This window comes from Ciconia boyciana, chromosome 7 (genome assembly GCF_034638445.1).
Source record: "Ciconia boyciana chromosome 7, ASM3463844v1, whole genome shotgun sequence".
Lineage (NCBI taxonomy): Eukaryota > Metazoa > Chordata > Aves > Ciconiiformes > Ciconiidae > Ciconia > Ciconia boyciana.
In genome coordinates this window covers 40674438-40701230 of record NC_132940.1, presented here as the reverse complement: position 1 = coordinate 40701230, position 26793 = coordinate 40674438, and the positions used below count along the sequence as shown (strand labels likewise).

Here is a 26793-nt window from a genome sequence, read left to right as displayed (position 1 = left end):
CACTGCATACTGTCACTAGCACATAGCCACAATATTCCAGACTCTCAGTATCAGAATCAACCCTTCCAAGATGCTGAGAACTCATCTATGTGGCGCTGGATCCACTCAAGATATTGACTAACTTTGGTGTAGACTCCAAATTTCTCCCTTCTTCCACAGCCTTCACCCCAGCTCACCAGTCCTACCAAAAACCAAGTATCTTTATATTTAGTGATCATAGGGCCTCCACTGTCCCCACTGCAGGCATCTTTTTTGTCTCCTAAGCTCCCAGCACACAGCATGTTGTCAGAGATAGCAAATCTCATCGCCTGGGCACACTCGTTCCGGGGAACCATGGGGATCTGAATATAACTGAGGAAAGTAGAGTAATTGCTGTTAACATCACTTGTGCTGCCCCAACCAGTTACCACCATCTGCTTCCCGCTTCTTGTCAGCTCCTGTTCTGCCAGGTCGCGGGTCGGAAGACAGATAGGGAGCGCATATTTGTTATACATCACAGGCTCAGCCAAGTGCAGCATGGCTATGTCATTATCAGAGGTCGTCTTGGTGTAATTTTCGTGGCTCACATGTTTATCAACCCAAATGGTTTGCTCGTCTGTCTCAACACGGAGACGGTGGAATTTACCTGGAAGAGCAAACAAGAAGATGGCAGATGCTACCGAACCTTCCTTCACTTTGAACACCAAGGCATCTGGATTACATTTGGGCTTTAGTACTTCACGTTTTCACTTCCCTTGTAATATAGACATTTGTTCATTTTATGTTATAGGTTAGCAGTGTTCTTTCTAGATGGACAAGTCTGCAAACTTTCCATACTTACCAAATCATGAATACATACAGTACTAAATTAATTAGTACCCTAGAGGTACAGTCATCAGGCGAGAAACTGAAATGCCTATGTATTGCCCTGTTGTGTTGATATTACAGGACACTTGTGCAACTTGTGAGATCTTCTTCAGGAGGAAAACAATCTTCTTGGAGACAGCACTAAAAGCTGGGAGAGCAAGCATACAGCAAAGCAAGACATTTACAACAGTACATGAGCTTTATGCTGTATAACCAGTGCCTGAATGACTGAACTTTAGGATTTGTAAGATAAAGATGACTGACTGGTAAGGCTATTCCTTTCTGAAATCTTGCATCTGTATTTTAAGGAATTTTTAAGACTTCTTAAGACAACTTAAGACTTCTCAGTTGTTATTTGTGCTACATGATCATGGCCACTTTGTGGGCTAAGCAGTTATGGAACAGCAAGCAGGAAACTAAGTTGAAAAGGGCCAGAAAGGCAAGAACAAGTCACTTGTGATACACTGGAAAAGACAGAAACAGATATCTCTCATAGGATGTGAAGAGAGAGCCCCAAGAATAATTATCAGTGGCTGTCACATTTCTCAGCTGTGCTGTCGGTTAATTTAAGCTTCATATCAAGGCCTACTTCAGTATGTACTTGATAAAAACACTCCTTTGGAGAACTAGACGCAATTATGCACATTCGAGCTGCAGGCAGGCACACATCCAAGCACATGAGGTGGCAGGACTTGCAGGCTGACACCTCACCTCTGCCCATGCTGCATGTGTGTGACAGAAGTGTCCTTTCCTTCTCAGTCTCTCTATAAGTGAGTTGGAAGTTGCTCTTTATCACCACCTTTTCAAATGTGTGCTCCACAATACTATCCTTCAAAATTGTTCCCCCACCCCCCGTTAACTTTTGCCTTCTTTCAGTCTTATTTGAATCCCTCCAGATACAAACTCTACAGCCAAGTTGCTCTGACTTTGTGTGACCAAGGTCTTCTGAAGTCACTTGCTTCAATGTGAGCACCCCTGTGCCTGAGCCTGCCAATGAGGTATTGCAGCTGTTTGGGTTTTTTTCCTGTAAAGAGTCAGTGCCTCCAAGCGTAGGGACTTTATGATCCACAGTAGTTCCAGAAATAGATTCTCTAAAGACCCCTTAAGTCCAGCTTTGGGTCTTGGACTTCCAGACCAATTATTTCTGAGTCTCTTCTCTTGCTCCTCTGCAGACAGCCAATGGACATTTCATACATGGCTACAGCAGATGGCTGAAACTGCTCTGACAGGCACCTGTATTATGTAGTACCAGAGCCTGAAGGACTTGCTACTACCAAGCCGATGCTCACAAATCTGTTTTTTTCTGCTATCACGACCTCTCTTCTTTGTGGCAACAGTGTCCGTAGCACCCTTGGAGCACATTTCCTTGCTACCCACTCTGCAGCCACTGTGGCTGGGGGCTGACTGGTGGATAAGGGGCAGGGGTTTATTCCTCTCTTCAGAGATACAAAACTCTGCTTTAGGCATCAGAAATAACTCTGGACTCCAACACTGTCAGATCATCTCCTCCTCCTCCGAGGAAGGCAGTTTAGTTGTGTAGGAGCATACTTTCTGCTAGGCTTCACATGCTCTGTATACAAGCATGGCCATGAACCGTCTGTATCCTGAGACACCTATGAACAAGCGGGTGACAGCTTTCACACTGGTGCTATTGTAGCAATGGTTCCGCCCACCCCAGCCCAGGAGAAGACACTTTTGAGTTCTGGTCATGAATACTTCCTTTCTCAGATGAGTTACCCACGCCAAGAATTTCAAATTCCAGAAGTCCTATCCACACCTGGATGTACTGAACCTAGAGGCTGTGTGAAATGCATCTAGTTCCTTCTACACAAGAAGGAGCATCATAACCTTGCTGCTGGCAGAAAAATATTAACTATGAAGCTCTACATAAACAAGGAAGCGTGAGACCTGTTCTCTGAAGGGACAGACAGTATTTTGAATCGAATCATTACTTACATTCACCTGTCTGCTTTATTTTCTTGGAGCTCTGAACACACTTCTGGATGCTCTTAAGCTGGAGGTGCAGGAACAAGAGCCACAAACAGGAAAACTGGGTTGTTCTCAAATCCATCTTCCAAAACTTCAGCTACTCTGAGATCTAACTTTTCACTTCAGACACCGAAAAGCCATGTGAGTCCTGCTACGAGACTACTCCCCAAGATCATGAGTGCAAACCCAGACGCAAGCTTCCCCTCCAGTTTTGCTCTTATGGATGGCAAGCAGAGAGCTGCAGCAGGACGAGTCCAGAACAGTGTTGGGTATCTGCCTGACAGAGGCAGGTTAAGTATCACCTCTGCAGTCTCACTATGAACACCTTCATTACTGTCATGGAGCTCACACCTGCCCCCACAGACACGGCAATGTCTCCATTCAAAACTCTGTTCCATGCATCTCACTAGATGTCTCTAGGGTTTAGGGTATGCATTTTTCCGATGAGAACTGCTTTTCTGGTGGCAGTAAAATGCCCAAAAGATACATGTAAAAGGACAACCATGTGATGTTAGGCTGGGTCTTAAAAAGGTTCCCTTCTGCTTGACCTGGAGTATCATTTGGAGAAGAATCTCTTCTCTCTTGGTGAAGTCTCAGGCTGTAGTCATCTCAGTCCTGCACGTACACCCCCATACCACAATAAAGGACCCTTCTGTGGTTCCCATTTCACCACAGCAATATTGCTCAAGACTGAATGAGAAGGGTTCTCCTCTCATATGTCACAACTCTCAGTCCATGATCACACACTTGCTTCTTCCTCTGTTAATAAGGAAGGTCTTTTGGGCAGCTAGGAGAGTGAGAGAAATTCGAGCCTCTATTGCTGATCATCCTGACACTATAAATTACTCTGTATACTCACCCCAAATTTATGTGTGAGGTGCCTCTTGAGTTTCATTTAAGCCAAAAAAAAATCTCAAATCAGGGTTCTCAAGTGCCAACACTTTCCTTCATCCACTGAAAATCACTTTTTATTTGGACAGCACAGGACTCTTTTGACAGATCCCACCCCTTCTTTCTTTGCTGCAGAGAGATCTTTAGGCATGGCTATCCCAGCTGAAAGCTTGTCAGACTGCACAGATCTCTACCAAGACCTGCAGTACAAGGCCAGGGTGGGGTAATTTAAGTGCAGCCTCAATACTTCTAGTTACCATTTTCCCACTGACCTATCCCCTTCAAGTTACACTCAAAGCTACATCTAGCATTGCAGAGCATTCAAACACCCCATCTGACAGTTGCTTTTCCCCTAAAACATTTCAAGATCCTTTACCAAGCAAACTGCACAGGTTTCTTCTCCTTGGGCCTCACTAAAACTAAATATATATATTGGCAATCACTTAAAAGGGAAGACTTACTAGGAACTGGAAGTGCCTAGAGATGTGTAGTCTGTACGCTTATTTCCAAACTACTACACACACTTCTACTTTGATCTCCCTCTGTAAAAAAGGTGGATATTCTGGCACTAAGAGGACCCAAGGGTATATCACATGCTTTTCCATTCATCCTTTATGTTGAACAATGGAGGATGTACATAAACACATCCATCTGTATGTGTCTTATTGTCTCTGTTCTCAAATGTTTGCACATCCACATTGTATATGGAACACGCATACAGACAATATATTTCCAAGGCTATGTATACAGACAATATATCTGCGAGACTTTCCACAATTACTGGGAACAACCTATCTTTTCACTAATGGAAAGATACTTGTGCTGTTATGCCTTGTCACCACCAGTAGACAGAAAACACTAATAAAAAAAATTCTACTTAAGTGTGAATGGAGCACTGATTATTTTTGTCTGTTAATTTAGAAGCAGTACTGTACTTGACATAGATTTTCTCATGCTTAAGAGCAGCAGTGCCAGTAAAGTCAGTGTTGCCATCCTGCAGCACCTCTCCTCCTTCTCTACTGAAACTCTCTTAAGTAATGGTGTTCAAATGTATGAAAAGGCAGGAAGAGGCATTGTGACATTCTCCTCCTGGGATCAAGACTTTTTTTTTCAGTATTGGGATGACCTTGAATATTTTCATCACCAGAAAAACACAAGCAGAGGAGACTAGGTCTTTCTACTTTATAGACAAGCAGCAGTGTTCAGAAGACATCAGCTCACTTCCATAGGAAGGTTGATAGTGGCTCAAATGAAATCAGATTTTTACTAAACTTTTTTGGTTTGTGCTAAGGTACATATTAATAATTCCTAGACAACCTACTCCTACAACCAAGGACTTTTGTCTTCATAACCTGCTGGTCTTTCTCCTGAGCTTAGAAACCTTGGGAATGAAAGAGCTATATTTAAAAAAATAGGGACAGATTTTTTTTCCATACCAAGTCTTACTTTGAGCCCCTCTTCTGCCTCAATGCAGTGTGCTGCCGTTAGGACCCAAGATGGATGGATGAGAACACCCCCACACAGAAACTTCCCTTTGCTATTTTGCAGCATAATCTGAAACAAAAAAAGAGAGGTCTGACACTGCATGGAGCACAGCTCACAAAAGATTGTACACATTCTTCTTTGTAGTTGCAAAATGTCCAGACACATCAAGCACCAAAGCATGTCACATTAATTGAAGCCAAAGCTCTACAGTGGGACAAAAGCACTTATGAATAAGGTCTCTGTGGAAAAAAGTTTGGAATATTGTTCCTGAAAGAGGGCTGGCTTCATCCAAATCAGCAAGGGATGATGCTGGTCACTGCAAAAAGGCACTTTGGTACTTCAAAGCTTTGAAACACAGAGCTCAAATGAGGGGATTATTCTTGTGTCCACAGCACACGAGAGACAGTGCGTCATCTCAGGCTGCAACTCTCATGCTACGGTGTAAAAGGGCCTTTAATGTCAAGGAGAACCAGGCCCTGATTATATGCATTCACTAGTTCCACAATAAGCTCTGCGAGGTCTCCCCTTTCTCTGTGATGTCCCAACCTGCTCTGTAAAGCTATGGCATATTTTGCTGATTAAATCTGCTAATTTGAATTTAGGACAGGTGAGGTTTATAAGAACAGATCCATGCAGAAAGTGGGAGAAGATTACTTCACAGTCCCAGCATAAGGCTGTTACAATAGCTGGAGCATGCATCATGCAGCACAAGCTGCAGTGATTAAGTGGCCTTCCCCAGGATGAAGCAACAGAGTAGGTTAAGTGTCATCACTATCCTCTCTCTTGACATCGTTGACAAGGTAAGGTAAAAAACTTGGCAACAGTGACAAGGTCAAGAGTCCTAAAAGACAATAAACTATTTTCTCCTGTTACTCCAACTTTTGGGTTGCCTCTGAAAAAGCTAAGCTAAGGGAATCTTAGCTTCATGTGACACCTCACTAGTAATGTAGGAGCTTTCTGGACCAGCTAGACAGGCAGAGCTGTTCGGGAAGAGCCTGAATTATTTGTGGTGAAAAACTCTTTTCTCCTTACCTGCCAAGGGCTGCCTCCCCGTCTTCCTACTTTTCCCTCAATGAGCCGAATATTGAATCCTGCTTTGGCTTCAATGTAGTCCATTTTCACTCTTCCACAGGGGAACTCCACTACAGGAGATGCAGAGAAGTTAACTAGCAAAGACCAGACCACCCAATACAAAACCTCTCTCTAATGCATTCCCTCCATCTCTCGAACCTAGGCAATACTATTAAGTGGCTTCACAGAATTCCCTCAATGCTTTGCAGAGGAGGCAGTTTCCTGATTCCCCTGTATGTCTCCATGAGGCAAACACAGGTTTAAAGGCCATAAAGTGGGTCTGGAGCTGTGAAATGCAGGCACAGAGTTACTCTGCATGGAATGGATGTTTTGAAAACTAGTACAATGTGCACTGCAGACAATTCTCCCATAAACCCCTCTTACTTCATGTTTGAATAACCCTCTGTCAAATCTGGACTACAAACATCCTCCTCTTACCTACAGGCTTGCACATGGTATGGTCCTTCATCAACTGATACCCAGACGCACAGCTGCAAGAGCGGCACTGGTTGGCAGGGTCGTCCCTACAGAAGTGTTCACATCCTCCATTATTGACAGAACAGTTGGTGTATTTGACCTCTGCGGAAAAAATGAACAGCAAGAGAGACATAAGAAGTTGGAAAGCCAAAGGTAAGGAAGCCACAGGAAGGTAAAGCGGTAAAATGACATCGTGATTCAAGTGAGCAACAGCTGACAATGGATTTGGGATGACAGTTGTGGGCTTTGATGGCACTTGGGCCATGAGACAGCAAACACACCTTGGTCCAGAATAAGGCAGTGGGGAGATGGAGAAAACAGAGATTACTGTCAGGCCACGTAGACTGGAGAACAGAAAATTCACTGTCACTGAGTGCAAGTCAGACAGTGCAAAGTGTTGATGATACATGACATACACGCTCATGCCTAAGTATGCTATCCAGCTTTTGTCCAAGGAAGAAATTGTCACAGTAATGACAATCAAATATTTGCAGTGGATTGTTTTTTCCTCTGTATTGTAAAAAACCCCACCATCATCCCTGTGCTGACAGTTCTAAAGTAACTGAAAACCCTGCTTTACAGAATTATTCCCAGTATTTTTGTAAAATGTAGATATCTCAGATCTCCAAACCTCTCTCATGGCAACACAAAGTTCATTTTGCTTTAGATAAGCACAGATAATCCTTTCACCACATCATGAAACAAAAGAGAAATCACATTAGTAAAGGAAGCAAGTATACTGTGTAATGACAAAAGTGTTGATCCCTATTACACAGAGATCCCTATCACAAAGAATGTTATTTTCTAGTGGATTAAAGGCAGCATTACCATAATTGCACAAAACCCCCTCCCAGCCTTTGTTACAGATGCAGGAAAATTTTCCAATACTGTCCTTGCAGATCCCATTGGAACAAGGCTGTGGGTCACACTGATCTCCGTCTGAAACAGAGGTAGGAAAACTCAGTCCGTGAATAATACAGAGCTCACAGATCGAACATTAACACAAACAGACCCCTCCTAAATTCCTACGCATCACCCACGGTTTCAGCCACCGAATGGTGATACCTCCATGGTGCTAGCCTAGAGACAGGGGCATTTGTTTGGGTTCTGAATTACAGCTGCAGAATGAGTGGAGTGGGTGGAAGGGGAAGAAAGAGCAAAACCCGAGGCAGACAGGGAGAGGCAGGTTACTGTGGAAGCGAAGAGCAGTGGTGGGGCTCCTCTTTGGACACATCAGGCAGAGTTAGAGCATCAGAGAGCACTCTTGACCAGTGCCTTAGCTCTGAGGAGATAACTGATGAAAGGCACAGATACACCTCAAGTTTTTTAGGAAGGTTGCTTGTAATGATAGGACTGGAAAACATTCTTTGCACACCCCATATGAAAGAGAACAAGAATTTGAATCCATATGTGATACATGGCAGCAGAAAGGCTGAGTACTAGTTACTCTTGAGGAAACACAGAGAAGTGATTAGGGAAGTCTTTCACTTACCTACATACTTGCTCCAAAAATTTAGCTGTGGAGAAACAAAACTCACATTAAGGCTAGAAGCAGATTTTTAACAAGCGAGGGATGTAAAGCGTATCATGGTCTTGGCCAACAGAGCACAGCACCCCAGTCAACAGCATCTGCCTCATTCTTCTTGACAGTGTAATGACTAGCACGACAAACCAACAAAACTGGCCACCCTGGACATTCATGTATTGCCCATACTCAGCACACATTCCCCCTGTCCTGCTGCAGACCCACCAGCACCACAACCCCTCAATATCCCCACAGATTCTCTGTTTTCTTGTCACATACTGCCAGGTAAGTCACCTGTGTTGTTGAGCGCACAATTCATTTGTGCCCAGTTAGAAAAAACATGGGCATTGTGAAGGCAGACCCCACTCCACTCTGGGGTCTGAGGGACAGCAAGGACTGGTTCCTATGTGGCAAGCCTACTCTGCTTAATGCAATAAGAAAAAGTCCCAAGCCAGTGCAACAATTGGGTGTGGAAAGGGGCACGAATCAGTGATGTTGACAATAAAGGTAGTGTCCAATTGAAAATATGAGGTTTGGAGAAGGAGAGGACCTAGTGATAAATGTTTGTCAGGCACAGGTGGGAGACTGTGAAGGGGAGCTACAGTGAAAAGCAGCCAGAGCTGGCGAATGGACAAGAGGGCAAAGGACTGGAAGGACTGGGAAAAAACTCAGTGACAGCAAGAATAGCCAACGGGGTCAAGCAGGGACTGGGATTACCTGGCTGGGACCTAAACCTCACAAGTAGCTCAGGTGGGACATGCATGAGCAGCCAAGTTTTGTGGCCCATACAGGTGGTAACTTGACAATCACTGTTACACAATTACATTCAAAACCATGCTTATACCTTAGGATGCACGTTCAGTGCTCACAGCAAGATCTTCTATGCCCTGGATTGCAATACTTTAAGAAGACGACAAACGATTGATTGGTTAAGGCCCACATTCATCCTTAAAAAACCAACTTACTGTTGCTTCCTTCGTTTCAAATATCTCACTGGCCTCCTCAAAGTCACACTGCTCTTCAATGCACTCACGCTCCACAGAGCCTGGTTTGAGCTCCTCCAGAAAAGAGTTTGCCCGCTTCTGGATTTTCAGGACTTGGTTTGCATCTTTATTGCTGTAAAATACTGGAAGCAAAAACGTCAAAGCACAAGCTGGGAAAAGACCTGGCTGAAAACTGGTAGTGGTCCTTCCCAAAGGACACTTACAAGAGCAATAGCCCCTCTCTAGCACAGCAAGAGAGCCTGCCCTACAAACCGTGGGCTGTCAGTGCTGTGCTGCAGAAGCAAGCTCCAGCCTCTGCTCTGTGATACTCGGACAGCTCGCAGGGCTCTTGAGGGCTGTGACCAGGCAGCCATCACAGCCCAACGCTGTGTCTGTGAACCTCTGCTAGAGGAATTCAAACCCCCTTTAATGGGAACGATTCCAGCCACTCCCTGTGACTGACAGAGGAGCAGGAAATGCACTTGCAGTGGTGCAGGGTATCTCTAAAATGAAAACTTACTTGAGGTACTACAGACTCGTGAAGAGCAGGCAGTCAGCAGCACCCCTATGGTGACGAGCTTCCACATACTGCAGCAGGAGTCACCTAAAGAAGAGAAGGTGGGTGTGAAGGGGAGTGCACTGCTGAGCTGCAGCACGACCCCCATACTGCAGACAGTTTCTATTCAGAGAGCTCAGCTAGCTCCTTCACTTGTTTTTCTCAGAGCAGCTCCCTCGCTGTGTTGTGCCATGACTTTCTCTGATTCCAGCTCCAAAGCAGCCGTTCATTAGAGGCCCTCCAGACTGGTTTTCTAGTTCCCTTTAACCCATCAGCAGCTCCCCCAGAACACTTCTTTTCTGCCCCGACATCCTCCCCTTGTCACCAGACATTTTTTACAAGCTTTATGCTTCATTAAAGCAAGCTGTACTTTGAAATCCCGAAGGATACCATACTTTTGAAGCACTTACTGCTTTATTCAGTGTGAATCAGCGTGATCTATTCTTCCGCCATGAGCTCTGCTGGAACTTAGTTAATCCATAACTTCAGATATTTACTCTTTGGAGTGACATGAAATGCTTTCTTTTTAGTCATTAAACAAACAGTGCTCAGGGGGAGCTTGACAATTTACCTGCATGCAGGAGAAAAGTGAAACAGCTGAGACATCCACTCTGCCTTTTTCCAATCTGTTTTTCTTTTGATTCTCTGGCAAGTAGAAATGGTTATCTTCAGTTTGTAAGCGGAACCACCCAGTGCTGAGGTCTCTTGGGAGATCCTACCACCTTCTCACAGCATGCAATCACCCAAAAGGGACACATATTGCTATTTTCAAGAGTCCTCCCACCTTACTTTCTCATCAAAGGTTCCACCACAAAACAGCCAAGGCAACTAACCTCCCTTACAGCCATCAGCAGGCAGTGCCTGCCCCATCAGCTGCCTGCTGTGAGGACGCAGGGCAAGAAGCTTGTACCAGCATGCTGCATCTTTGGTGTACTGGATAAGCTCTCATCAGCACAATATCTTCTATTAAATTTTGAATATTAAACAATTTAGAGAAAAACCACAATCCTTTCTAGAAGTCTTCTTGCATGGGAGATCGTACAAACCAGTGTGTTCCGCTTCTCTGAAAGCAGTTTGTGCAGCAGCACCTCTGCGAGCCGTACAGCTTGTGACATCGTCCTGCAAATCACCTCTGCAACCATGTGTCCTTAAGGGTCCTTCACCAGAGAAAGTGCCACGGGGTGCTGGGAAAAAGTGGCCCTCTCCAGGATCTCAGCTCATGTCCAGTGACACCATTTAGGAGGGCTCTGACTGCTTATAAATTGTTTTTTTCTTTTTCTCTTGCAAACTTGGCCATGGACTTTCTTGAAAACAAACTCTTTTTAAACACACAAAGGTTTATGTTTCAAAGTTCATCCATTTTGGACTTGTGCAAAAAAAAAAAAAAAGACTGCAGTATCCAAAATTACAGTTGGGGAAGATGTGTGCACTGTGAAGCCCTACTGATATATTCTTTATCTTCAATTCAGCCATTCAATAAGAAAATTTAAGCTGAGATTAATGATAACAGATTTTTGCTGAAAATAAAGTTTATGAAACACATCTGAACATGGGAAACATAAAATAGGAAACCTAAAAAGAAACAAGTCTAGTACCATATATTCCATGTATTACTCATACAGTATTAGTAGCTGAGCTGGCTATCTAGAAATAGTGCTTTGCAACCACATAGGTTACATGCTTTTGAATACACTTTTCTTTCTAAGACTTGGTAGAGGTTGGAAATTTAGGACACGTACATCAACGGCCAACTTAAAACATTTAAACTAATGTGTTGGCCTCCTAAGAATTTTTTTTTTTTAAACCTGTACTGATACTAACAAAGAATGTAGTTTTTCATCAGCCCTTGTGTTTTGGGGGCTTTATATTCCTGCTTTCCCATTTCTTTTGCTACGGCAGTGCAGAAATATGTATTTTAAAAGCCAGCACTTGGGCTCTCAGGTAATCATATGACCCCAGCCGCAGGGGACTCAATAAAAGGTGCTCCAGGATACTTCAAGTTCTGCCCAGTTTTGCATGCCAGGGAACCATTTCAATCTAAACAATTACAGTGTCGGGCTCCCTACTTTCTAGTTCACCTTCATTAAAAGAATAGCGATTTTTCTGAGGAGGGTAAAGGGAAGAAAGCAGAGAAACTTCACGAGAGATTGAAAAGACAGAGGAGGCTCCACATCATTTTAAATAACACTGTGGAGAGTTCTGATTCAGAGTGTTATGAACAGGCATTAATAATCAAAAGAAATCACCTCCCTGAAGTAAAAAAGTATCATGGATCTTTCAGATTTCACAGCTTAAAGATACTCCCCCTTACAATCTGAAGGGAAAGAGCACACCAGCACACCAGACTGCACACTTTGTTGTTCTTGGTTCCCCTGTGTATATAAAAAAGCCAAATGCTTTGGTTTTGCCTCTTCTACAGAAAAGCTTCTGGAAAACTCTCAAATGTGTTCTCAGCCTTTAGCTTCTTAGCCAGGAGTGCTGAATCACTCCTCTCTAATTTTTCCAAATTGCAATTGTAATTTAAAATGTAATTTTCCATAAATTAAATAAATTGTACACAGATGTAAATTTTGATAGAGGGGGGAACTGAGGCGGCAAAGATACAAGGCCTCAAAAACACAGCTCTCCAGCAATCATTCTTGTGTTGCATCCATCAGTTCTTCCTACTTCCCCATAACAGCTTTTAATTTGTAACAAGGCCAAATCTGAGTAATTCACTGAGCAATCAAAGCACTGAGCCTACTTCCTATATGCACACTGGAGCCTCTCCCTGCAAGAGAGCACTACCAAGGTCTCCCTCTCATCCTGGGTACTGATATCTTGCAAGACTTGTAGAAATGTAATGTTCTGTGAGCCATCTCCCCATGAACCATCTGAAATGAGACAGTAAGTTCCGAACAGGCATTAAAGGGGGAAAGACAGGCTGATACACACAGCACCTGACAAATCAGACCGCTTTTGCTTCCCTAGTAAACCAAGCTGAAATATTAGTCTCCTCGGGCTGCTCTTCTTAAAAGAAAAGGTCCTTGGAGGCCAAGGTTTTGCACAGCTCACACATGAGCACAGGAACACAATGCCAGGAAAGCAGAAACGCCTCTCTGTGGAGAGCCCACGTGTAGGGAGGCAGCTCAGAGCACATCCTCAGCAGGCTGCTGGGAAGTGCTGCTGTGAATCCAGTTTGCAGCCTGGGAGCAAGAGGAATTTGACAACCTGTGCAGCAAGCAAGCTGCTCCCATGACAGTCCCTCCTGGCCTGTTACTTCCCTGCCTGGTATCTGCTCACACCTGCCTGAGGCTGCAACTGTGCACAGCCTTTAACAAAAGGGAGACCTACCACTTGCTCCAACTCCTCCCGCTGGCAGCGCAGCCCATCAGCCAACCCGTTCATAAAGAAGGACATAAAGGGGCAGACATAAAGGTTCATAAAGGGGTGGCCTGAAGCCGCCCCTTTCCCTGCTCCCCTGAGGAAAAGCCATAGGCCACAACTGACTCTTATTTTACCCTGAAGTCAACAGAAGTGGTGTGTCTTTTAGGTCATATGCAAACTCCCCCACTTCTTCCCTTCTTGTGAAGACAAAGACTTACTACCTTCCAGGTCATTTGGTAAGCCAGCAAAATGCTGGAACTTTTCAGATGGAACGTTGCTAGAGAACTGCCATGTGTCTTTTAGCTGCTATTAACACAAAATGTCACCTTCCGCAGTCTCAGAACCTTTTCATTCTGCCCACATGAGAATTAAATATCTCAAGCTGCTCAAGGCCCAGCTGGTGGGTGCACAGTTATTCATCCCAACCAGGCACACAACAGCCAAACAAGGAATTCACCTTATGACTCTGCTTTACAGGTAAGGAATGACGGGGCTTCTTCTAAACCTGTTCGTTTGCAGTGCTGCCCATTCAGTGGGAACAGATCTTGACTTCTCCTCAACTCTCCTGATGCTTTACACTGTACTAAAAAAACCAAACACATAAAAACCCCCAACCCAACAACACTTACGACAAGGGAAACAGCAGCAGAATATATATTTTTTAAAAAAACTCATTGGTACTTCAAGATCTTTACAGCACACCTCCCTCCCAACCCACTCCACCTTCCCAAGATCCATTAAGTAGTTATCAATCAAACCAAGAGGATGGCAGCCCTGAGCAGGAGGTCTGATATCCCAGTAATGATACATGGAGTGGGGCAAAGAGTTTCTTGCTATTGGCTTCTGCCACATAAATTTTAAAAAGACCAAAATTAATTACCTGTATCAGAGGAGTAGGCATATCTTCTGTCTCTCTGCTGCTGCTGCTTTCTTTGCATGTTTTCTGTAGTGCTACTTTAATGCAGAGCCTGACACTCAGGTCCAGTGCATGTATGAGCAAATGCAATAATTTTTCTTTTCTCCTTATTACTAGGGCTAGGTAACTAACATTTTAATGATCAGTTTTACCATTTTCATCTTGCAACAGTATATAACATTACTACAGTTTCTTATGTTCCTGTCACATAAACTATTCCCTCCATACAGACAAAATAATTCCTTCAGTTTAACTATCAAGTACAAAGGTCTTTTTCACACAGAAAATATTCATGACCGTTATAAGTTACTTTCCATTTACTTTGCAACAGTACTATGGAACTCTACGACCATCCTCTCAGTTTAAATTAATCTGCTGAAAGTTTCTTGTCAGCATCTTACAAACACATCAATCTGTACAGATGGAAGAGAAAGCTCATTACAATCTGATCCATGGATTGGATTTGCTCACCCAATCATCTCCAAATCTTTTAGTTTCAAGTTTACAGGTCTCATTTTATGGCAGTCAATTTCTATATTTCATGCGAAAATTAATTTCTCCCACATTTTTGTAAACGCACTTTCTTATTCCAGTTACTGTATATACTGCCTGCAATAAAATGAATGCACAGAGGCCCAAGCGGAGTAGAGAAACAACTGTTCCCCTCTCATCAGGGCACTGCACCACCATGACCAGGAAGATGTGGTCACACCACACCACCCAATGAGAGGTCTACAAGCACATGGAGGTAACTAACAAATACCCTGCTGAGTTTCCGAGTGTCTTCCCATCCAACTGTGTGTTTGCAGACAGTGGAGCTATGATCAGGACGAGCAGCACTAGAACCACCATTTTTAAAACATCTCTTCTTCTCTTCACTGCAGAGATATAGCTTATAAAAAATAAACTACATGATGCCTTTACCCCATACCAATTAAACCAATGCAAAGAAATGCTACAAAACTAATCTACAACAATCACATTTACCATTTCACTCTTCTCCAAGGAATAGCTCTGAACTTCTGATGCAACTCAGGATGAAGCCATTTTATCACAGCACAGATTTTTATTAGCTGGTTCCCACCAGATGGGCACTGCAGCCCTCTCACTCAATGAAATCAGTAACAGAGAATCTTTACTGGAAGCTCAGAAACACGTTTACTTTATATACAAGAAAAACTTATTTACAACAATCAACAGTAAACTATGTACAAAAAAAATACAAGAGACATTTCCATGGTAATCATTGTATAAATTAACACAATAAATAGGAGGGAAGCAGGTCCCATTCTTAAGGCACAAAACCTTCTTCCCAAGACTGTACAGGGATTCACTTGCTTCCCTATGCTTTTGACAGGATCACAGGAATGGCGGGGAGACCCCTGAGGAACAATGGTTGGTGGACAATGATATAGACATGCAGTCACTGCTGACAGTTGTAGAAAAACATCATTTTTCATCCTTTCCTTTTTTTTTTCTTTTTACAGTACACACATCTTAAGATACAAAATATTTCATGTAAACAGTCCTTTTTTAAACCACATAGATAGTATGCACATTTTTAAATAATACTAGAACAATGAACAAAGCTTTTCATACGATTTGGGAGCAGAAACATTCCCAGGACTAGCACTGAAGGCCTCGGCAGAGCTGGAGGCTCCCGGGTGCCCGGCTCTTGTGTGGCCCGGCCAGGCTGGCACCTCCGGGCACCAAGTGACACACCTCCCCTCTGCTGCAAAGAGCCAGCTCCTGCCGCAGCGGGGGACACATGCTCTCAGCACTAAGATCCCACAAGCGAAACCAGAAAGACTACGTTAGCACTAACAGCCCTCCCAAAGGTAGCCCAGAGCAGGATGCTGCCGATAGCTGCTTCACAGGCCAAACCTCCCTCGAGTCTCCATTGCATGCACTCCCACTGAACTGAAACACCGTAACACAGGGTACGCTATTCCCCAGAATCTGCCATTAAAGTTAAATATCCAGAGCAGTGCCAGAATGTGAGATAACATACTGAAACCTTTTCCTAGCAGAAGAAACCATATGCCCAGCTCACTGCAGACACTGCCCCAGCATCACTGCCAAGGGTGAGGGATGATAAACAGAAGGTGCCGCACGGCTTTCACATGAGTAGCATTTTTTAAGAGACTAAACATAGGCGCGATATGTGCAGTTCTAGCTTCTCTCAAGCTGGTGTTTTACCTGAGACTGCAGGAGAGTCTCTTTTTTGGCAAAGCAGCAGATTTTTTTACTGTCCAATTGTCTCTCCTGAGTTTCTCTCCCACAAAAAATTATCAGATGCCAGAAGAGGAACTTGGAATAACATAGCCAGAAGTTCAGTCTGGCTCCCTACTTTGCAGGTAGCTCTCACTGATGTTTGGCACAAATTGTCCTCATCTAATCACAAAATCTCTGCAACAGAAATCTGCATTACTCCCAGTGAGACACACAGAGCTACGACCCCTTTGTTAGATATAAACCTTAATATATATTCAAAGGCACACAGGTTAAATGTGGATCCCATTTTCTAGCTCTTAAAAGACGGTAGCATTCCCTCCCCGCCTCCAGTAAGCAATAGACAGGAACATACTGGCTATGAACCCTTTGATAAAATGTGCATGTACACAGAAAAGATCTGAACCCATCAACATGACAGATCATAAAAGTAAAACAAATGAAGATTGGTCTGTGCAGGCATCATCACTCATAGCAGATGGCTAATGGCCGTCAGGCCTCTACAGATACGGCAAGAATTAAGGAACATGCCTGAATCTATAAACTTTTTGGATTCCACTGTTACTCTGAGCAGGAAGAGTAGAGAGGAGCTGTTTCTACTGAGGCAAGAATTTAATCCCCCAGGAATTATGCAAGCAAGGCAAGTGCATATTGTTTATGCACCTTTAACCATGAGGTTGTCTGGAGAAACTTCACAGCAAGAACAGCTTCTTCACCAAGTACAGGAACAAACGCAGATCTCACCTCTTCAGAGTTATCACCTGCCTTGTGCTCCCTGCTGCACTCTCCTGGGCAGGCACATGAATGTCCTAACCACGCACACTGCTGGGGACAGGCAGCGGGCTGCACCTTACTGTCACCAGCAAGGATGGCTGCGTCCTGGAGCTCTCCTTAGTGGAAGTTTCTCCTCATTCTCATGCAGATGCTGCTCTGTGCCTCAACAAGCAAGTGGGAAAATACAGTATGTCTACAATTCTTACTCATCTGACACCTCAGGAATTCAATACAGCGAGGAGGGGCTGTACTGATAAAGAAAAAAATATGGCTATGGAAGCAATTGCCAATGTATAGATAGGAGAAACAAATTCAGGGCAGAGCTGAACATATTTCTTGCTCAGTCCCCACAGTATTTATACCAGAAATTTTGCTAGCTGGATTAAGTACATTTAGTCTTTTGTTAACTTCTCATGAGCAAACCCTTTCACTCACTAGGCTGAGACATGTGGGTGCATGACAACTAGTTAAAAACAGACAGGGAGAATTAGAAACTTGGTGAAATCTTAAAGAATGCAATGGAGTTCACCCAGCATGAAATCAGCTCATAACCTTTTTAAGCTGACAAGTGTTTACATAAAATAACTTGACTGACTGTTGTTAGACTAGAGAGCTGATGTCAGTTTGATAAAATCCTTACAAATAACAAAGAACAACAATATCCTCAGGAAATTATTTTTTATGCCACTGTGTATGTGGCCATTTTTCTGTCTGCAGCCATAGCCAGACAGGTGCCACTCTGTAATAATAATAAAAATAAATACATAGAAACCCACAAAGTAATTAAAAATTCCTGCTGTCTCTCCGGCTTTACAGCACTGAATGTTCCCGAATTCCCTTCGCAGTGATAAACATGGCAATACGCACACTGGTCTTCGGGCTTTAACAGTCACCTGACTGGGGTCAGGCAATACAGTGGAAATTTGAAGGCCATCTAGGAACTCTGATTCAGAGGCACTAATTTTTCCGTGCTCCACTGCTGTGGTACCAAAGGCAATTTACCAACATACTCCAGTTTTCATTACGATGCTCATCTGCTCAGTAACAATCCTCCTTCTCTCAGTGCTCTTACAGGAGCCCTGATGTTTGACAGCACACAATATCTCTCTCAGGGGTACAACCCAGGAGGACTGAGCCACCCTAATCTTTTGGCATCCACCTTGGAGTGAAGGAGCAAGGCAGCAAGAGAGAGAAGCAAGGTGGAAAAGCCACTAGAACCAAGACAGGTGAAAAGATGCAAGTACTACAGATCAATCATATCCTTTGTGACAGAAATAGTTTTCTGCACTGCAAGTTGAAGTAAAGAAACAGCTCTGTTGTCTGTGGCCACGAAGGTGGCACTAAATGGGCAGGAAGCCGCTCCTGGCTGTTGCCAGTCATGCTGCTCCCCCCTACCAAGACAGAGCAAATTGTTCCATATCTCACTCCATTACATTACATTTCTCACACAGCCCAAACAGCTAGTTAGTGTTGCTCTCTCTTTCATCTGGTCTCCTGAAGATGAATTCAGAAGGGGGAATGTCAGAGCTGATCTCCTGTAACCTTTTGGCTCTCCAGAATTCTGTCCTTCCTTCCTTACTGCCAGGAATTTCTGAACAATTTTTTGTGATGCCTGAAAACCTAGAAGTTGTACCATTGCCACTGGCTGGAAGAGGAGAGCCAGGCCCTGAGGAAGACCCCGCAAGCTGGTGCGAACGGCTGTTTGAACCACATGCATTGTTTGTTGCAAGGCATAAGTGAGTGAGAATCACTGGGTATTCATCAGGAAGAGGTCTGTACTGGCTTTGAATTTCTGACGCAAATTGCATGCAACTACAGGTGCATTAAAAAGGGATTAGTAAAACACAAGGACAAGCTTTGTCCCTCTTAAATGCTCCAAGATACAGGTGTGACACACAGATGAGCAGGAAAGTTTTGGGTCTGAAAGGACTGTCAGATGCTCCTGAACTAAGACTGGCCAATATATCTTTTGCCCTGAATAATTCTACTGTGATGAAGTTATCCAGTAAAGGTAGCTGTGTTGCAATTCTCAGGAGTCCTGCACTGTCACTGGAACCAGAACTTCCCACGTCAGAGGACATGGTTCTTCAAACAGCAAGTGAGTTTTCTTCCGGGAGGCTCTGCCTGACCGCAGATAAGGTGCCTCTCGACTGGATGCAGCCGTACCCCACAGGAAAAAAGGTAGCACCATGCTTGGTTGATATGAGCTCTGAACAGCTACAGTTTGGCTGTTCAGAGGAGACAGTCGTGAGCACATCTGCTCTGTGAGGTGACTGCTGTGCAGTTAGGGGGAATGGTAGACACAGGCTGTGAAAACAGAGGCTAAACCTCGCTGGCAGGAGTACTCCGGCTCAGCTCCTTGATCCCGTGCAGTATCCTCTTCATGTGACCTACTTTGGTCACACCCAGGTCCTGGAAGAAAAGAGAAAACCTTACCTTAGGAGAAAGGCAGGGGGGAAATTCCAGGTGGCCAAGCAATGGTTACAAACCAGTCAGCCAGTTACAAAGAGAGGAGGAAACCAACCAGAAAGATTACAAACCTGATGGTTATATATAGAACCTCAAACCATGTGTCAAAAAGCTATCAGAGCATGACAGGGTAATGAAGACAGCAGGCACAGAGCAATGGAGAGAAACTGTGGACCATTAGCCAGAAATGCAAACTGCTTTGACTGTTAAAGGCCAAAGCAAGAGAACAGAAAGAGCATACAGATCTGAAGGACCTAAGTTAGCAGCCAAAACATGCAGGAAGAACCAATCCATCACTGGTCACATCAAATAAACGTACAAACACTTGGGTACCACGCAATGAAACACAGGCTGTAGCTGGATGGCATGCAGAGGAATCAGCTACAGATTTCAGCAAACCTCAGAACAGGAAGATGGTCAAAATCACAAATTAAGATCCAAGGGGCATTCAACAAATGCCATGCACTACTTTACAACAAAGTATTTTTCTGCTACATGCAAGTCACCAGAACGATGACGCAAGTCACCAGAACGATGGCACAAGTCTCTTGCACATGCAAAGAACCACCACTCCCAATTTTTCTCTGTAGAGAAAGCATATCCTGGTAAGGAGATGCAAAATTGTGCAATTCGTTACTAAGCAGCATTTAAAAATATTCTCTCCATCTAGCAGCCTCATCAAAACTATGATGATTTTTTTTCTTGTAACAAAGAAGTGCGATGATCTATTCGTCCAGTGACTACAACATAAGAACCAAATTTTCCCAATCACAGCATGTTCTACAAAGATGGTACGGGAGCCAAGAAGTTGAGAACTTCCATTCCATCATTAAAATCAGAGACCTTCAAGAACACTATCTGCAATCTGTGTGCTGGACTGTATTACATCTCCAGGAAGCTGTGGCAGAATTAGACAGCTGGTCCCTCAACTAGCTATTCTACCTCTCTGCTGTTAAAAATCAGGTGACCTGAAATGGTGAGAAAATAAAACGAGGCTGCAATGAACCCGTTCATCTTGCCAAGGCATGTGGAATGAACAGCGGGCAGACCACTTCGAAGCACATTCAGCACAGAAGGTCATGCAGATGCAGCTGGCTATTTCTCATGAGCCAATCATGAAAGTACCTTGAGGTCCCTCCGTTCGAGGTGCAGGAGCTCAGAGCCCCGGACGTCATGCCGGATGAAGATATCCTTATACTCACAAAGACTGAGATGCTCAAGCCAGGCCGCAACCTCCTCCGTTCCCCAGAGGTGAACTGTTAGAGATGGAAAAGCAGGAGTGCATTGAGTACCCAGAATCCCAGAAGACAGTGAGAGGACACCATCAGCACTCAGTGCCAGAGAAGGAGGGCAAGCAGTACCACAGCCTCAAACCAAGGGGAAGGCAAGGACTGGTAGCACGACTTACAGTCTCAAACAAAGGAGGTAGGGCAGAGAAAGGTAAGAGCTGTTCTCTTAAGCAGAGGCTGGCTGCAGTAAAGCCAGGAGGAAGTGCACGGTTGTTTTGATGGGATTGGATAGACTTTTTAAAGTCTACCCCCATGTTTAAGAAGAGTAAGTTCATTGATATTCCTCTGCTTACAAAACAACAGATTCATAAAATATATCATGAAGAATCAAGCACAGATTAGTTTGCTATTATGTACAAGCACTTGTGCTCAGTAAACAAAATGGCAACCTCTCTCCCCCAAGTCTGAGGGAGAGAGGAAGAGTTTAGACTTCCACCTTCTTGCACAGCCTCTAAATAAGAGAATAATAAAGTTCTCAAGTTCTGGGAGGCAACGAATGAGCACCAGCCTGTCAGACAGCAGGAGACTGTACCCACAATTCCATGGCAGAGGACAGGACCAAGGAGCCCACAGAACAGGTAGTACTTCTGAATTTTAGAAGAAAGTCTTCATAAGGAGAGTATAAACCAAAAATCAACTAACCCAACTGGAGAGAAAGTGTCTCGAATGGCAATTTGTTGATTCATGGACAGTTTTTATCTACTGACCAGTAGGATTAAAGGTCAGGGTACACCTGTGGTGATGCTGATCCCCAGCCAATTAGACATGAAACTTGATTAAAGCCTGAGGGTGAATCAATGAGAAAAACATCATTAACCATACCACAGAGAATTAGCAGTGCAAAGACCGGAGTTATGCAGACTTGGGCTCCACAGTCATTTTGATACCTAAAATGCCAAAATCCTCACATTCATTCCACTAAGCACCCCCTGAAATATCCCTGAAAATGTCTGGATGTAGGCAGAATTCTTCAGAGGGTACCTCCTGTTTATGCTCAGGAATATTTGCATGGTACTGGGGGATCATGACTTAGAATGGAGCAATAAGCTACTTTGCCACGTGAAAAAGACAGACTAGACCTCCAAGAAAAGGCAGATGCACTTGAAACAGAAGGAGAGAATGTGAGAGGAAACAGACAGAGAACAGGCAGTGGTGTGACCACACTGATGTGACAAAGAGACACAATAAATGAGCAGACTTGGTACCCGGCAATCCCATGCTACTATGAGTCTCCTTATTTTTGTTGTTCTTCTCCTTTTTAAACTTGGTCACCAGACGGAATTTGCCACTGCGGCTGCGTTTAGAATAATCCAGCATCTGGTTCTGTGAGAACAAAAAGGGAATATCAGGCAAACAGCCATAAATTGGTTGTAATGGACCAAGAGCAACAAGTACTGTCAAGCTCACCTCCATGACCTTGTAAGAGAGGAAAAAAGAGTTCTAAACTCATTCTGATCAAGACAGGAAAGGAAACAGAGAAAGTTGATCCCATGTCAGGCAAGGGACCTTAGCAGGAAATTACTTTATTTAGCCCCAGGAAGTCAAGTTTCCTTCTTAATGATTTTTTCTCACATCAGTCATATATTCACAGGAAGTCAAACACTCAAAGCCGACTACTGAAACAGAGAACACCTAGGGAAATATAGCCTTGGTCCTCCTCACCTCCTCATCGCAGGGCTCCATAAGCTGCCACAGCCAAGGGATGTCTGCTAGTTTCCTCAACTGGAGGTCCATGTCTGCCAGGGCTGCTTGGAGCTGCTCCTTCTGTGGAGGATCTAATTGCTGGTCCAGAAATGGAAGCAAGGCAGAGTTAAAAGCCATATGGTGGAACACACAGTCAGGCCCTTGCCTTGAAATTCCCAGCTAATGAAGCAGTTCCTTTTAAAAGGAAGTGCCCAGCAGGCACTCTGCCCAGACATTACCAAGTTAATGATTTTCATCTTTCCTGAGCTTCAAACTCTGCGCAAGCTAGCTTGACTGCTCACCATGCCTACGTAGCAACACCATCCTAATTCCTCAATGATAACATTTAAACTGACTTGTTACAAAAGACAAAGAAGACCAAGATCAACAAAATGTTGCTTGCCAAGGCAACAGTAGGAGAAGAGAGAAAGTGAGAGGCTGCATTACTCCTGCTTTGTGCTTCTTACCAGCGCCATCTTGCCCGCCAGCAGCAGCTCTGTCTCATTATGCAGGGCTTTGACATTATTCACCATCTCTACAACAAGGCTGCAGTTCAGACCCTGCAGGGAAGCAATTCATGCGCAAATTAAGCCTGGAAATGCAGAGGTCTGAGCAGTCAAAAGTAAGAAGTCTTAGACAAGCAAGGCCTAATTTTGGTCAATCAGAAAGGAAAACCAAGAGCTATGGAATAAGGACAAAATGGGAGATGCCAAGTGAGTGAAGTACCTCTGTAGACTTGGATTTAGCGTAGACTTTGTCCATAGACTTGGAGCTGGCATTGACAGCGTGGGCAAGCTCCTGTTCCATGTCCTGATAGGACTGGGCTATTTCCCGAATGCTAAAGAGAGAATTACAGATTGCATCAGCATATGCTCAAAGCAGGAGACCTTTTCTGACTGCGTATCTCCTTTTAATACCCATCTGAGTGACAAGAGCAGGGATAAAGCATGGGAAGGGCACAGCCTCTGGTAAAGCAGGGCAATTCTCCCTACTATAGTGAGCATGCATAGGCAAAGCAAGGCAGATTTCACATGCACAACTTCAGGTGCATATTCAATTCTGCACACAAGTTGGGATCAGTTTGAAATACACCTAGACATGGCCATAGTGATGTGAAAGGCAGCTGCACATATGGCAATTTAATTAACCCGTCTCTGATGTGACTCTGGGAATTTTCTCTCAGAGGCTCAGACCAAGGAGCTGAACATCTGAGCAAAGGATGAGCAGGTGAGCATACAGTGACTTCTTCCAGAAATCTCTGCTGGGCATCAGGGTTATAAGAACCCAACTTGTCATCTGAGCTCCTAGAGAGGCTTTTGTTTCATTTCTGATAAAAATCATCAATTCTCAAAGATAAGAGGTTCTTTCAGGATTAAAGGATCCATGTTTGCTCATGAAAGCAATATTTTTTGTTCAGAATGACCTAAGAAAGTTTATTTGACTTCAGTCCTCAGGCAACTGGGATAGTGCATAATGAACGATGTTATCCCCAGTGCCACGGACCAGCACTGCAGAAGATAAGAGTGAACAGAAACCTCTCCAGGAACAGGAAGTAGGACAAGAACTTCAGGCATCAAAGGACGGCTCTATTCACCAAAAGCAAATTGAGTCCCACCTGTGGATCAGAGCACCTGCAGCTTGACCAAACTGGTTGATCTGGGTGGATTCTTCTTCGGACATGATCTCTGGTTGCAGAGAGAAAGAGGAAGGTCGGGACAACTCACACTTCTGTTTGTCCTCCCAGGACTTCAGGGTGCTCTCAAATGCCTAAAAACACAGCAAACTATAAGATATCTTATAAAGCTCCTATAAAAACAATGGCTGTGCCTATGCCTGTAAAATATGTAAATCTGGTATAGACACTTTTCATTGCAGGACCCAGTTGTTCAGCTGCTTATAACTTTGCCAACTAGCTGCTTAGGCTGAAGTTTTCCATGCCACATGCTTGCCTTGGCTTAATTTTTGCTTAAGCCTAGTTTTAGTCAAAATTGCTAGGCCAGTTCTGAGGGCCAAACTAGCAAAATCCACCAATTCCCTACTGGTGGCAGCCTTTTCTCTGAGTAGCTATATCACCTCTACACTTCAGTATTACTGCATACCTCAGTGACATCTCAGAGCTGGAAACTAAAAATGTTCAAGGCTCCTCTTTATCTGGAAGTAAATTGGGCTTCCCCAGTAATGGGTGGGACAAGCAGCTGAACTCAGAGCTAGGACCTGTCCCACTTGCACCTGTACTGATATTCCTGCTGGCATCAGCTAGCAGTACAGGAAGAAGTAAAACAGATCCAATACAGAAGGATCAAAATTGGATATGGTGAGAATGAAAACTGAAACACAGAGCCTCAGGGCAAGGAGAGATGGATCAATGAGCACAAGAAATGACAACAGAGAAGGTTAGACAAGAGAAGGGAGTATGGGAGGGGAAGACTGAAATAGGAAGAGTAATTCAGAGAAGAAGATGAGGATAACAAGCAGGAGTGCGAAGCTTTCATGGAAAAAAAAAATCAGCATTTGGAGAGCCAGAAAAGGAAAGGAGACTGAGTGTGATGGGTGGATGGGAAAGGGGGAGAAAATGGTACTTATGGATCCTGGGCCTGGGAAGTCAAATGAGATGAGTACAAACTAGGTAAGGAGCACAGGACTAAGGGTAGAGAGAGGAGACAGATGGAGCAGAAAAGCCAGTGTCCGCTAGAACACAACTGCCTTTGGGGACAACCCAAGGTTCTGGGGACATGCCATTCTCCTGCGTCTGCAAATACCTGTGAAGCCCTGTGGTAAAGCATTCCCTTTCCCTACTGCTCCTCATACAGGACAAAACCAGGCTCTGTCAGCTCAGTGCAAGCTATCTGTTGATCTCAACCTTGCTGATGACGGGCCACATGAGGGAATTTGAGTTTTTCCATCTTCAGTTTAGGAAACTAAATACCCCAAATCACATTTGAAAAATGCTACCAAAGGTACAGGGTCACACATGTGAACAGAGAACCCCACTTCATCTACTGCATAGGACAGATTTGCTCTGTGAAGGAAGGGGTGTGCAATGATGATCAAAAGGACTGCAGGAAAAAGAAGGATAAGCCCACAGTCAAGACAAAAGCTGAATGTTGCTCTGTAAAACAGGGACCTCTTCCTCAGTGGCAATTCCATGCCCGCAAAACTGGGTTTGCAGGAATGAGGAGGGGGAGGGCACAATCATAGCCATGGCTTCAGATAGCCCAACACACACAGCACACTCACTAGGGACTTGTGTGTCCTCTCTATCTCTTGTGCTTCACTCCACCTTTCCCACCATACCACCATGTAGGTTGTCTCTCCTTTTCTCTCTCCCACCTTTACAGCAGGAATCCCGTTCCCCCTTGTTCTCTGTGCTATCTCCTTCAGTCACTCCCCCTCCAAGTCTCAGTATGACCCTGCAGAAGCTCTCTTACCCTCCAGGAAAGACTGTGCGCACTATTCCTGTCTCCTCCTCTCCACAATATTAGCATCAAGGTGTGACAGGACAAGGGGTAATGATTTTAACTAAAAGAGGGTAGATTCAGACTAGATGTAAGGAAGACATTTTTTATGATGAGGGTGGTGAAACACTGGACCAGGTTTCCCAGAGAGGTTGTAGGTGCCCCATTCCTGGAAACATTCAAGATCAGGCTGGACGGGGCTCTGAGCAGCCTGATCTAGTTGAAGATGTTCCTGCTCATTGCAGGGGGGTTGGACTAGATGACCTTTAAAGGTCTCTTCGAACCCAAACTATTCTATGATTCTATGAACAGTACCCAGTGTTCTCTCCCAGCTCAAGGGATCTTGGGTATTGCCCTGTCCTACCATGACCGGGGCTTTGTATGCCCACCTTTTCTTTCTTTTCATACCATCATACTTGTAACTTCCTGCCAGGCAATGTGCCTCAGGCCTGTATCAGGCTGCTTTCCCTTTTTCCTCTTGGTTGTTCTCTCTTTTCTTGTTATTCAGCAGGTGAGTCCTTTGCAGAGGACTTCGATTTGCTCTGGAAGCTGGGTAAAGGGGCGTTATGCTGGAAAGTATTAAAAGCTGCTATCAACCAAATTGTTTATGCATGGACAGTTACAGAGTTGGGAGGAACCACAAAGCCTGTTTGTGCCACAGCAGGGCCTTTATCCTTTCCTTTGGCTTACCACCATTCAGTAATACAGTAAAATGGCAAGGACATGTCCTTATGTGCTGGTACTCATCAGATATATTTGAAAATGATGAGATGAGACATAGACACA

The 26793-nt window shown here is 44.2% G+C and overlaps 2 protein-coding genes across 12 annotated transcripts in view; both read right to left on the bottom strand.

The window, feature by feature from the left end:
• Positions 1–48: 48 nt before the first annotated feature.
• PROC (protein C, inactivator of coagulation factors Va and VIIIa) lies at positions 49–10366 on the bottom strand. The gene is made up of 9 exons (XM_072869020.1): positions 10234–10366; positions 9788–9871; positions 9250–9410; positions 8252–8276; positions 7588–7698; positions 6721–6861; positions 6244–6353; positions 5163–5280; positions 49–625 (listed from the first exon to the last, which is right to left on the bottom strand). Exons 2-9 carry the CDS (start codon positions 9852–9854, stop codon positions 57–59), a joined length of 1302 nt encoding a protein of 433 aa, XP_072725121.1. The 5' UTR covers positions 9855–9871; positions 10234–10366; the 3' UTR covers positions 49–56.
• Positions 10367–15176: 4810 nt separating this feature from the next.
• DGKD (diacylglycerol kinase delta) overlaps positions 15177–26793 on the bottom strand; it is a 62228-nt gene continuing 50611 nt past the window's right edge. For all 11 annotated transcript variants that reach the window (XM_072866448.1, XM_072866451.1, XM_072866449.1 and 8 more), the window contains 7 exons: positions 24168–24319; positions 23279–23390; positions 23020–23112; positions 22532–22651; positions 22075–22192; positions 20706–20836; positions 15177–19523 (listed from right to left, as the gene is read on the bottom strand). In XM_072866448.1, the coding sequence (XP_072722549.1) occupies positions 19434–19523; positions 20706–20836; positions 22075–22192; positions 22532–22651; positions 23020–23112; positions 23279–23390; positions 24168–24319 (816 nt within the window). In that variant the 3' untranslated portion in view covers positions 15177–19433. The remainder of the gene's footprint in view (positions 19524–20705; positions 20837–22074; positions 22193–22531; positions 22652–23019; positions 23113–23278; positions 23391–24167; positions 24320–26793) is intronic.